At 30.0% G+C, this 14,827-nt stretch overlaps 1 protein-coding gene across 1 annotated transcript in view; it reads right to left on the reverse strand.

Moving 5' to 3' along the window:
- LOC143224918 (putative E3 ubiquitin-protein ligase UNKL) overlaps positions 1–13,679 on the reverse strand; it is a 34,313-nt gene extending 20,634 nt beyond the window's left edge. The window contains exons 1-5 of the mRNA XM_076453388.1: positions 13,552–13,679; positions 13,241–13,450; positions 6,646–6,932; positions 1,529–1,664; positions 969–1,086 (exon numbers count right to left, since the gene is read on the reverse strand). Coding sequence (XP_076309503.1) covers positions 969–1,086; positions 1,529–1,664; positions 6,646–6,932; positions 13,241–13,450; positions 13,552–13,619 — 819 coding nt within the window. The 5' untranslated portion in view covers positions 13,620–13,679. The remainder of the gene's footprint in view (positions 1–968; positions 1,087–1,528; positions 1,665–6,645; positions 6,933–13,240; positions 13,451–13,551) is intronic.
- Between the last annotated feature and the right edge of the window lie 1,148 nt (positions 13,680–14,827).

A 14,827-nucleotide genomic window follows, 5' to 3' on the forward strand; every position in this document is an offset into this window, starting at 1 on the left:
TTTTGAATTAACAGGTAACAGTTTTTACACTTCCATTATAACAGTTCCCATTCAACAAAGTAATTTCTACTAATAACAGACAAAATCAGTAATCTGAAAGATTTTTCTATAAAAAATAGAAAACAAAATCACTATCTGCTATTGTTAATAAGAGACACAAAATCAATAGTCATAAAATTAACTGCTACTAATTGTAACAGACACAAAATCAATATTTAAAAGTCTTTTCTACTATTAACAGATACAAAGTCAGTATTTAAAAGGACTTTTCTACTAAGTAACTCACAGCAATGACACATTTAACTCCAACATTCACTGAAAGCTTAAAACATTTCTAAATAATTTTTACTAGTAAATTTTTTGTAGAACTTGGAGAAATTATAAATATTCTGTCCCTTTGTTTTAAAAGCAATATATGAATAATTAACAATTTTCAAGTAAATACATTCAGTTAATCCTTACAGTCCCTAAATTCCCTTTATATTCCTTTAGATGGGCCATAAAATAAAATTTCTACAGTGTACAAACATAAATACTGATTTTAGATAAACCTGTGGATCCAATCCTGACAGTCCACAAAACCCATATGACCCTATATAGTTTCAAATAAAATGAGTGGTAAATATTTCAGAATATCTGTTAAAATCAATAATAGCCTTCATTCTATAAACCATATGTTACAAACTACATATATATTATTCTTTTAGTTCTAAACTTCTTCCTTCTAGCTACTTTATTTGATAAGATTAACCCTTAAACAGCAGGAATGTTATACAGAGCAGCATCAATTGATGATGGCTGCCATTTAAGGGTTAAAATATTCCATTTAAGGGTTAAACTATTCTATTTACAGAATAAAAAGTTGTTTGGAAAATTTTCTATTTGTCTGGTAATATATTTTTTTATTTCCTTATGCTCTAAATTTATTTACCACCAACTTTAGAAAGCTTTACTGTCAGTGTTCTTACATCTGGATGAAACTGTTGTTCTGTACGTGTATGACAATAAGGACAGTTCTCTTCATTTTCACAGTTAGCAGGGTCACCCCATTCATCTGCCTGTTTAACATTAGGGCATGGTGTTGATCTGAGAAAATGGAAATTGTAAAACCCAAAATATTAAACTTGTCCAGAATAACATTATTGTTTATATTTTTTGTAAAAAATGGTTAAAAAATAATTTTTAATCATTTTCTTACATCACTGAAATAATGTGTATCAATGTTTTTCACTTCTAGGCAATCTAAATTCAATATTATGCACACACACACACACAAACATCATAAAGTTGTATATTTACAAGGTAATGCAACGTTAGCATCACATATAACTACCTTAAAATGTAGTTTAAAAAGGGAAACTTGATACTCCAGTCAAGAGAAAAAAAATGCAATTCATATTTAAGAAAAAGATTTACTTTAAAAGCAGTCTCAAAATATTGGGTTTTGTATTTAAGATTGAATTCTGTGTGTATAATATATTCATTTTATCATGAATAAAACAGAAGAAAAACCCAACCTTCTTCTCACCTGTATGTATATTTCTTAGGACTTCTTCTTCGATCCCGATTGTTGTGGTACTGAGGACAGGCATAACCTTGTCTACACAACCTAGGAGGTCGTTTACATGGTTCTGTCTTATAATTGGCTAAAACGTAATTAGAATCTGAAAACACATAAAACAAAACAACAAACAAATTAGTTCTTTTACTTTAAAACAGCTTATACAAAACATAACATTTTAAACAAGGTATACGAGCCAACTTCTGATATTTTAGGTAGATTTTCATTCTAAGTTTTTTCATCAAAATATTTAATTTACTCTGTTTCTGATTTTTCATTTAGCAACTCACAAAACCTGGCTGTTATCATAAATCAAATAGAAACACACATATATATACTTTGGTGGTATAAGGAAGACATGACATTTATCTTGAATTTGTTCAACATACACCTAAACACTTGTCTGCCTTCCACAGTTTAATAAAATATGTTTACTGTTATGAAATTGTTGAAATTTTTTCATAGTTATCTTTATCTGTAATTAATATTTATTTATGAAGCTGTCAGGGTTTTGTTACAGTTTTTTCAGTTTATCTTTATAAAATACATGTTTACCAGCTGAAGTACCTGTCCACCTAAATGGAAGTTACATAGATTTGTAATTAATAAAAGGTTATCTTAGGACATGAAAGTTGCTTCCCTTATATAACTGTAAAAACTTCAAAATATAAAATGTGAAAATCAGTGATGTCGAGAAAATTCGCTTGTAGAGAAAAATATATATACAAAAACGGCTCGTTTGGGTTGAGAAAATATTTTACATAGAGGAGCAAACAATGTTTCGACCTTCTTCAGTCATCGTCAGGTTCACAAAGAAAGAAAGAGCCTTACTTATACAACAATTTAAACCCAAAATAAACCAATACAAAGGAACACCTTTATACCAATATTAAAAACAATAAAATAATATAAAATTATATATTCAAACATCTAAACACGCCCTCTTCATTCCGATACTCAGTTACACAACCCCTTTCAAACATGTGGTCAGCTTCCGGTCAGTTACCTCTTTCTTTCTTTGTGAACCTGACAATGACCGCAGAAGGTCGAAACGCTGTTCGCTCCTCTACATAAAATATTTTCTCAACCCAAATGAGTCGTTTTTACATATATAAAATGTGAAAATGCAACATTGTACATAGCTCCAAATAGATCCAACAAATCTTCATGCTAAATTTGTCATTAACAGGGGCAAAGTAGTGATAAAAAGTGCAAAAACACAAAAATGCCCATAAAAATTGAAAAATGCAAAACATACTCATATGTATTGCTCTTTGGACCCAACAAACTTCTACATCAAATATGTCGACGATCCATCCACAAGAGGTGAAGTAGTGGGAAAAAAAAAAAGTAAAAACATCCATAAAAACTGTAAAATGCAAAACTCAAAATTTATATGATCCCCCATGGACTTGATTAACATCCACACAAAATTTGGTTAAGATCCATCTAAAATGGGTGAAATAGTGGTACGCAAAATGTAAAAAGACCCATAAAAACTGTAAAATGCAAAACTGAAAATTTGTATGTAATGCTGCAGAGTCCAAATCAACTTCCATACTAATTTTGGTAAAGATCCATCCATGCCTTGTAAAGTAGTTACATGAACACAGTACTATTATATTTATATAAATGTGCACCTGAGTTTATGAGGCTTTTGAGATTTTTTCAGTTTCTCAGCAATGAATTTCAGAAAATGTCCATCTCCATGATGACACACCTGAAAGATTGCCATACAGGTACTACATCTTATCAAAAATAATGTAGTAGGTGTAACCAGTTACACATTGCATAAGTTCTTTAAGATATAACTGTTGTATTATATTTATGTTCACGATTAAAAAAACATGAGTACACTACAACAAAACAGGCTTTCTTTCTCACACAACAAATAATTATCTACAATTAACCAAATCTGGCAAACCTATTTTCATCTAAGCATATTTAGTGCACTGAATTATCTATAATCAGTCTGTTTACCAATCTACACACCTGAATCATAGTTGGCTTATTCCATGTGTATTACGCTGATCACGTACTGCACACACAAAGAGTCAACAATATCAAACCAAATGAAAGAAGATTATGACACACACATCAATTATGTTGGCAGTGTGCCAGCACTTCCGTGCAGTTTCAAACAGTTAAACCTCATTCACAGAACACTGGAGGATTGCCAAAAACATTAAAATTCACAGCTGCCCACCCACTCATTACAATGAATAACATCACTTCCTTACTTTCAGAAGAGTTTGGTCTGAACTTTTACTTCCAATAACAGGCACTACTGATAGTACAGATATTAATATCAAACCGTGATTTATAAGTGAAAGAAGTTATGCAGTTCTTATTTATTTCACTAATAACTGTTAAACTTAAAATGTGAAAAGAATTCACAAATTATATTTTTTTGGTGTATCATAATCATTATTCAGGACACACAGAAAATTATAGAAATTAGAATAAATCACACACACACACACACACACACACACACACACAATAAAAAATATACAATAATATAGACCATATATTAAATAGTCTCTCATTGATGGGATAAAACATTTTGTAGCCCCAAGCTATAATTAAATATTGTATGCTGATACTAAGCTTATTCTTGTTTATAGATAAAAGAATTTGTTAACTGTGATACAATAGTGTGTATATTGTATTTCTGATAAATTTAATGCACATGTGAATGTTAAACTATCACTTGTAATTCTGTCTGCTATTAATATTCTAGCTTGTACACATTAAAAATGTTGTTCAAAGACTTACTACAACAAGCATAGAACAGAATGCTTTACAGCACTGTGAATATAAAATATAGACAGCAAGTGACTACTTTGTCCTTCATATCTGTTCTTGTACACCCACCCTTAGGAAAGTAAAGGTTGAAATCCACCCTTTAATTTCTAGGAAATCAATTCACCCCTTAAATGTTTGTAAAGTGCCGACCTCTACTACTGCCAACTTATGTCAACTTATTCCAAGGTTAACAGTCCTGTCAGGAAAATGGAATTGTTTTATATGGAATGGAACCTAACATAAAAAAGTCATGCCTTTATCCTAATAGACAAAACTGGATAACTCTTACCCTTGTTTTCGTGAGAGAAATCTTAACCTATCTTTGCAAGATAAACTTTTCACCCCTGAATCATCTTAGTAGCCCCCCCCCCTGAAACATTTCTAGTAAACCAACATTGTTTCTTAGATAAGAAGTTTAAACTGTATTCCATGTGAGGCTTAACCAGCGATTTGTGACAAATAAATAAAACCTAAAATTATACAGAGCACACTGCTTTAGTGACTCCTGTTTCTTCAGTCACACTATGTAGTTGATTTCTGTCCGCATTAAATGTGTGATCCTAATTGTGATAACCAAAATGCAATTTGTAACCTTACACTTTCAATAGTTAAAGAGACTTCCAAACAATTTTTCTTTTTTATGAGCTGCACACCTTAACTCTACATGACAGCTGAATGTTACTTCAAGTTAGAAACTGAAACAGAGAGAAAAGCAGCATAACAAAGCATTTGATTAAATCATCTATGGTATATGTGAAAGTTAAAAGCTCTTACAGGTTCAAAATGAAATATATCTGGAAAGGCCAACATTTACAAGCTGATGTAGTATCTCTCTCCCCCATCCACTTTATTTGATATGATCCTGGGAATACAATATATTTAAAAAGTAAATGGTATTCAAGGGAGATGAAGAGACACAAACTACAACATATATACTTCAGATGAATTGACACTTAACACGGTATCAAGTTCACACTTCTTTGCGAGAAACATGTATCGGAGCATACTAAATTGCGACTTTATGACATACGAGTGTCAATTTCTGCAAAAACAGATTCATTCACAATGACAAATATTTTACAGGTAATTTCTGAATAAATAAGACATAGTATAAACCTTTTTACCTTTCAAACCCATAAAATTGCCTTAAATGCACAAATTTGTTATCTGTCCATTTCAGTCTGATGAAATTCTCATATCTTTGAGCAAATTATTATTTGGATTAGTTAATACATAATTTTAATGTGTTTTCACCTTTCCGCTCCATAACATCAACAAAAAGCACAAGTTCCAAATTTATCTAATTTACTACATTGTATAATTTCATCTACACTTATTACAATACAAAAGAACCACAGGCCAAAATACATGGTTTTGTGATTTTTGATCACCTAAAATCAGAATGGAGCTTAAATAAAAACAAACAAGATAAATAAAAAAAATTGAATATTTAAAAATCTGCAAATATGGATCATAAAAAAGTAAGGAAACATGGTTGGAAATATCATAGACATTATTTATTTGTATCATAAACATCTATTTTGGCTGCATACTGTTACTTACAAAAGAAAGAACACTCTGAAATTTATGTCACCTTTTGTAAAACAGACACCCAAATGATGGAATACACTATTTAAATGTTTAAGATATTTTTTGCACGTGTGAGCATGTGTGTGTGTGTGTGTGTGTGTGTGTATATAATTATACACTGGATTATATAATGGAAGATAATTACACGAGTATCTTTACAGAAGTAAGCTTTGAAATATTGTTCTGTAAAAATAAAATAAATGCAACATTTTCTCAGGATTCCTTCAGGGATTTCTAATGCTAGTGCAAGATAAATTCAACTTAACATTTAAATTTTATCATTTTGTGAAACAGTAACTGCAAATATTTGTTAATTCATAAATGAGTAGGTGGATTATACATTTGTTGACAAGCAGACGTGTAATTTATACGGATTAAATGATCTTGTGTCAAGTTGTTTATTCTTTTATACAAAAGATGTTTGAATTGTACTTTCTGGAACTTACGAATTTCTGTAGAATTATGTCAACAACCTTACACTATTACAAACCAATATATCCTTTCCTTTTGTCAAGTGAGAATGTTATTGAACCAAACAACATGTAATGGTTTCTTATTCAATAATATGTACATCTTGAAAAAACAAAACAGTGCACAAAACTTTAAACTTTCTATGACATTAAGAGTATGCATGACATATTACTTCAACTTAAATAATCCTTCAAAATTTACTTGTTTAATTGTACCTTGCCACTTTGGATCTTCATTTATAGCATTTCTTTCTTTGTCAAGACTATTTGGTCCAGATACCCCATTACCTCCTCCTTCTTCAGAATAGTCAATAGCATGCAGTTCTCGGATGTCATAAACTGGATTTCGCAAGTCATGCATTCCATGAGCAAAAGCACAGTGTGGCCCATTTTTTACACAATAGCCTCTTGTATCAGTGTCATGAACACACACTCCAGTCTTGTAGTAACGCAGATGATACCGTCTTTCTGTGTCTCCAGCTGTACGATGTAAATATGGACAGCTAGAATGAAATATTAAAATATTATTCTATACCTTTTAACCATAATAACAGAAAAAATGTGGTAATTTTTATTTTTGGTTCTTATTATAAACAAATGGTTATCACACGTCTTCTTTACATACATATATATATATATATATATATTAGATAAAGTCTTAATTTGTTTGAACTCTAAAAATTATATTTAATTTGTTAAAACTTTAAAATTAATTTTGGTAAAAATCAATTATGTGAAACTTAAAATATCCCTCCTACATGAAAACATATTAAACTTTTTTGGAAACAACAATGATTATTTAATTATCTTCAATGGGTGACAGAGAACATATAAGAAGAAAACACTGCAGATAAATATTACCTACTTCTTACCTGTTTATAACCAAACTAACAATTTTAATATTTTAGGAAAATTACAAAGTCGTAATATTTGCTTTACTTTCAACCATTGTATGTAATGCTAACCTCTTCCTTAACTGTTAAAAATGAATTATCATACATATTTAAATTTTCATTATAATACACTAAACAAACAATAATAATAATAATAAAAAAAGGATGTCCTTGTGTGAAACTCTTACAAGGACTTTTATGTTGCACATGTTACAGTGGATGTTTGGGAAAATTTTTATGTTAAAAAAATACTACTAAATCACAGAAAGAGATTTATTGTATTAGTTGTAGTTTCATTTCTTTCATTGGAAATTCAATGTAGCCTACCCTGTGCATTTATAATAGTATTTTACTTTAAACTTAGCTTCATGAAGTCATTTAAAATAGTTCTATTTTAGGTTTCATAATTTCAACCCAAAAAAAATCATATCCCTACAGAACTAATTTACAGGTTTACATAACTATAATACAACACTGTGTATGATTTTGTATGACAGAAATCTTCAGTCATTTACAAATATGTAAATAATTATGATACAGTGTGGCTGTGCAAAACCATTTATTTGTATGACTCTTTAATGTAGATATGATTCCTCACTGTAATGTCAGATTAACCAAACTTGGGCCCTCAACCCCTACCACAGACTTTTTAAATAACAACCCTTATCAATGACCAAATTCACAATAACACTCACTAATGTGAGAAAATAATTTGTCAAAACTGATAAAAAATAATGAAACAAGTGTCAAAAAACAAAAAAAGAGAAATGTGCTGCATTTGCACCCCATGTAATTACAAATATTTAGTTTAATAAATTACATTTTTCACCAAAAGGGTTGAAAAATATAATAAAATGATAAAACTATTTAAATTAAATCAAAATAATGAATAACAAAATAACAAAATACAAAATGATAAAGATTATAATTTCTTTAAAGCCTATAGATTGATTGTTGGCAAACTCAGCTAAAAAACAACTTTTTTTATGTGAAAACATTTAACAAATAATCATGCAAAAACAGGAACAAACAAAATATGATTTTATTCTGGAGCCCTTAAGGACATAGGCCTAGTGGATAATCCAGCTATATCCCACTATAGGTACATTTTAACTATTAGAATATAGAAAAATAGCAATAGCTATTAACAAAAAATGAGCATAATTATGGATTAAAATTAAAACTGTACACCTATGAAAAAAATACAACAAATTGCTGTACAGAATATATCCTACTGTTTTCATTACTATTACTGTTAAACCTCAAACATTTTATCCTTCACCACTAATTTAATAATATCAAATAATAATATATGCATTGTACTAGTAAGATAGAAAAAACCCGTACGAGTAAAAAAATAAAAAAAGTGGTGCTATATTTCTCCTTGATTTTCATTATTCATCATAAATTAAAAAAATATATATATATTCACAGCATATCCTTTTACAAGTGTTACTTAGTTGTACTTATATAGTTAGGCTTATTGTATAATCATACACCAACTACCATTATAATACATAACTAAATCTAATCCTCAAGGCTGTGTTTTAAAACTTAAATTAAAAAAAGATTAGTCACATGTGAAAATAATAAATATGTTCAATATACCTGATTTACATCAGCCCTCTTAATTACTATTACAAAATCCTTTCCTAAAATGATTTCTTCAAAGAATGAATCAGGCAGTTAATTAGTACTTAAAATATTAACATGTTCGATATTTCTAAACTTCAGATTGTGGTAGCGATCCAATTGTTTTATTTTACTTTCCCAGGTCATTATCAAATCTTAAACTTCTCACACACTAGGTTAGTACTTTACCCCTTAAGCTAAAGGGTTAATCCTCTTAGACATTGTTAGTGCATTCTTAGGCCTTCTTCTAATGTCATGGAAAACCTCTGGTTTGGATGCTAGTTTTTCTATGGCAATTGGTTTTATTTCCTAAACTTAATATCAAACCTGAGACCTCTCACATAACAGAGGAGCATACTACTAATTTTTCTAAATTATTAATCTCCATTTCTAATCAACTTCAAGTATACCATTATAAATACCACTCATAAATACTAGACGAATCAATAATCCTATCTTACTAAAAACTATTTCACAAATATTAATGTTACTATATTAGAAATCATATAAGTACATTTAAAATAAATATTTTTGTAGCCTAGAGAAAGCTACAGACTACAGTTTTTTTATTAAAAAAACTAAAAAATTTCACTGAAATACTTTTAAATTAACTAGCACAACTAATTACATTTCTGTGGTATTAATTGTGGCCTATCAAAACTGATACTATTTTTAGCATTGTCAAACTATGGTGCATTCACATTCATGTCTCTTTTTTTACATATGCTGACATACAGACAAAATTAAAGCAAAAAAAATCAACCTTACAAACAAAACAATTTTTAGGGACTAACAGTGGTGCTAACTAGCTATTTTACTTTATCATATACCACAAGTTGGAAACCATAAATATACATTACAACTAGTTATTGGAGCTATTTAAAACCCTATGCAAACCTTATGAAGTTGTCTGGATAAAAAATAAATGTTTCATCATTTATCAGATATTACAATATACATATTACAGTAATATTTGATATTCACATGTATCAACTCTGTAACTTAACATTAGATTTAAATTTAAATGGAAGAGAAGCTCGAAATTATGGGGTTCCTTCTCTTCTTTCTATCACATAGTAATTATAAAAAGCACAGTTCATAATTATATCAGTATATTAGTAAATTTTTTGTTAGTGTCAATAAATAATAAACATGTTTGGTACACACTTCACATTCTTTCTGGTGAGTACCACTACACCTACAATACATGCATTTCAAATATTTATACTGCACGTTTCTGAGAGTTACCATAATTGTGATTAACAAGATTGTTTCTTTCGTCAGCGCCATGAATTTTATAATCCCTGTTTGAGCTGCATGGAACATTCAAGCTAAGTTTCAACTCATCTGTACAACTCATCAATTGACTTAAAAGGAACTCATATTTTAAAATACCATATTTTTCTAATGAATGCTGTTTGTACATTCTAGTTACCTTGTATTTTTGAGTTCACATTAATAGTTGTGTTATACTGCAAATGATTAATGGCTACTACATCAAAAATAATGTTGAAGGCTGTGTTTTTAATATTTGATTAGCATGATATAACAAGGATTTTTGAAGCCGAGACATTTTCTTAATACTTAAATTTGATGTAACATTTCAAATTTTTCATGAGGTTTGGAGAAAACAAATAATGTACAAAAAATACCAGAGTAAGTCTGTGAGTGAATTAGTAAGCCAGTTCAGTGATGTACGTTTTTCTGAGTTTGTACTCTAGATACAAAAGGAAAGTTAGTAAGTGACTGTTTAGTTTTATTTATAAGTAAAATGTATCAAGGAGCAGATTACAGGTAGTTACAGAAGAAATTACTTGTTACAAATAAGTGTAATGGAATTTGCATTACTTTTATCAAATATTCAAAAATGCCTACTCAATTAAATAAATTTACAGCAGTAGTATCAGAATTAAAACTATTTCAGTGAAAATGAAACAGAATTATTAAATATCAATTAGACAATGCTTGATTGAAGCAAGATCAAATATTTCTAAAGGCAGTGGATGGAGTAGAAAACAAGACTTTTATCTCACTGTCTATTTAAAAGTATCAGTCATGACAACATTAAGCACACTCCCAGACCAGAGTCGTAACAACTATTTAGCACTAGATACTGCCTTATCAAAGATGTTTGGAATAACACATCAAAAGGAAGTTTCCAAAACAAAGTTCAGTAATAAAATATGGAGGAATGATGAGATCTTATTTAAACTTGTACAGGATGTTGAATTATTTACCTAGATGCTCCACATAAAATAACAGATTCTTTGGTATATGACCAACTCACAGATGTTATATTAGATAATGATATGTAAATTAGACTAAAGGAAAGTAGGTACATATCTTTAAGAAAGTTCTCTAGTTTGTGATGGACCTTCATTTGGTCAAAGTTTCAAATAAAGAAAACTAAGTTCATTATCCAGAAATTACAAACTTTCAGCTCGGACAGCAGAGAAATAGTATTAAAAAATTCATTAATCAATGGGTTAACTAATGGAAAGTCTTGCAGTATGTTGGTTGACACTGATTTAACAATTACCATTACTCAATCCAACTTAGTGCCAAAATGTTGAAAATTACCTCCAGAGATGAACAGATAAAATGGCCTAATACAAAAGCAAGTAACATAAGATCCAAGTAAAAGAAAAACTGAAAGTTATGTTTACTATTGGAAGCTCCTATAAATAACATGATGTATGGATAATCGGCATCAGGTAAGAGTGTATACTGGAAACTGAGTACATGCAGATATGAGGTTAACTGGCTTCACTCTCTATGACCACCAATATCCCTATGCCCTATATGACAAACACACCATAAGATGTTGGACTTTAAGTAACAATAAAAACAGGAGCAAAGTGTAAAGGCAACAGCTAACCTAAAGTACAACAGAGTATAATCCAGGATATGTGGTCCAAGCCTAAAAGTAATCTACTGTAATAATTTTTGGAAAAATGTTGATAGGAGAACATCCAAAGTCTCAGCAAAAATTTCACCAGGGTTTCAAACCTGTTAGACATCCCAAGATTCCTGTTCAGAACAATTCCACAGTATCACTAGTACATTTTCCTGACCATCTTGACAGAGACAATTCCCTAAGTAACAAGACAATACATTAAGTAATTTCATTTTTGTACCATAAGTCTACAACTTGGTTATGATTAGTTGATGAAAAGATGTTATCTGTAAAACTTTCAGCTGAAGGCACAAAACACTGAACATTTTTTAGGTGAATTGGACTTTGCATTATTTTTACTGAATAATAAAAAATCATCTTCCATGGACCAGAAACTGACGAAATTGTAATATTCCTTATTTTGAATTCCTTAACAAACAGTGCATTACAAATTGCAAAAAAATATATAATTTTTTCTAACCTTCTACAAACAACATTCATTTTGTCATTTTATTAACTACAATCGACTAATTTTGAATCTGATAACGAGCAACCCAATAAGTTTTAGAAAATAAATGTCTGAAGACAGCTTGAATGGTAATGATAAAATCTTTATTAGGAAAGTATGTACTGACAAGATTATGTATTCAACAGGACCGATAATCTATTTTAGATATTGTAATTTACACTAATCGCAAGAAAAGTGTAAAAAACCTGTTTTATGCCCCTGTCTAACCATCAGTTTAATTATGTAAGGAACACAATTGACTGGATTATGACTGAAAATAAATGTGAAAACTAGCATTAATAACACTAACAGAAGTTTTATGAAAACGTTTTAAAAAGGCTTCTGTGTTTTACAAAAACACAATCATACTTTAACATTTAAGTATGTAATTCAAAACTGCCAACAAATACGAGTAAAATGAACTGTTATATAACAGTAATGTCATTCATGCAACTACGTGTTTATTTACTTCGAAATCAAATAAAAATTCGCTGTTATTAAACTAAACTGAAATGTCAACTTCAGTCCGTCATGCGCCTAACGATGAGATCATTTATTTTGTTTCTCATTGGTTCTTATTTGCACACGTCACAAACGCGCGCCACCCCAACATGGCGTGTGTACAATATCGTGGATAACATTGTTTACAAGTCAAAGTCATAACCATGTGTTGATTTTTAACACTATCAAAACGTAGTAGTATTAATTGTCAAGGTTAACAAAACACACTGGTTGTTTTACGATATGACACTGCATTTGATTATTTGAATGAATGGGATTAATATGTCAAGATACGTTATTTTTCAAATGCGAGATAATCGTAAGATATAAGTACAGAACTCAAATTTCAAAATGAAAACGAATTTAAAATAGTTGACTCACTCGTCTCCTTCGGGGCATAGTCCTGTCGTTTCATCAAATTTGGTACAGTATACATCAGGACTATAGTTAAACGTGCCATCTCGTTTTCTTACAGGTCTACGACGACGTTGGTTCATAAAATGCCAATAAAAACACGTGAATGGTTTGTGTTGAGTACATTTATGCTGGACAAACAACGGACACTGCTCAACACGAAACTCTTTCAAATATCTGTAAAAACAACAAAATAATGTAAGCCTTTTGCTACAATAACGCAACTAAATTATTAAGGAACATAATGAAATCATATTTATGGTGAATCATTGACTTACGTGTAATGTATTGGCTTCTCCGTTTGCGTTGGTAGAGAAATAATTTTAGTCTCTACTGTAGACGGCATTTTGGATCTTGATTTTTACTGCGCAATTCTACTGCGCAAGGTACGCTCTCTCGATGGCGATATCTGATTGGATACTACAACCCATGTGATTTATCTGTCATTTAAGCGCGTGAGATGTAATACGTAATATTACCACACGATCAAATACATATATGTATGTGTAATAAACATTCTTTCACTTATTCATGTTTTAAAATTCAAATTTATAAATATAAATGAATTGAAAACAAACCATGGAATATCATCGTATAAAATATATACGAAAATAAAATATGAGTAACACTTTTAGTTTAAATAGATTGTTTATTTGTTGTTAAGTCCCAAACTTCATCGTGAACTATCTGTGTACGGGTATCGAAACTTGATTTCTAGTGTTTAAGTCCGTAGACATGTCGTTGTGTCACTGTGTTTAAACAGAAAATAATTTCTTCTTTCCACATGTATTCACCAGAACTAATACAAACTACAAAAAATTATTACTATATCTTTTTTCTCCATAAAAAATACAATGTATCTAATGTATTATGATTTTATACAGGGTGGAAGAAGTGACAGTATCAACCAATAATTTTAATGTTTTGCCTATTAATAAACATTAATTATGAGTTTGCTTTAAACAATGGCACGGAATTTTTTGTCCATTTCTTCTAATCTTTCATTAGATAATAATAAATGTAAAATTAAAAGTTGCTGTAGAAAACGTGTATGTATCTAATTTATTGCACCATCCCCGGTGGCTTAGTAATAGACCCATGTTGTTTGATCACTACAGCCCAGATAGCCCATTGTGCAGTTTTGGGCTAAACGCATGTATTTCATTGTGAACTATATTTAATGATGTAATTTATTTGATAGCTAACGGCTGCGGGGTTTTGACATTGAGAAGTTGAGTTTTCTTTAGTCCTAGAAAAAGGATTGTTTCAATTTCGCGCGAAGCAACACGAGGGCTATCTGCGCTTGTAGAAGGAATTAAACTAATTTTCTCTCATTGAGTGGACTGGAAGTTGAAATATTTTCACCTGATAATTTAAAAGAATCCACAAGGGAATAACTATGTTACAACTATATATTTCAGTCAATGCTGCAGAAAGAACATGAGAGTGCTCACTTTTCTATTTCATTTCACGATTACATTATTTTGGTTAGTTTTTGAGATAAAAGAATGTAATTTCTTCTAAAAAAAAACACAAACAAACAAACATGTTTTT

This window comes from Tachypleus tridentatus, chromosome 9, assembly GCF_004210375.1.
Source record: "Tachypleus tridentatus isolate NWPU-2018 chromosome 9, ASM421037v1, whole genome shotgun sequence".
NCBI lineage: Eukaryota > Metazoa > Arthropoda > Merostomata > Xiphosura > Limulidae > Tachypleus > Tachypleus tridentatus.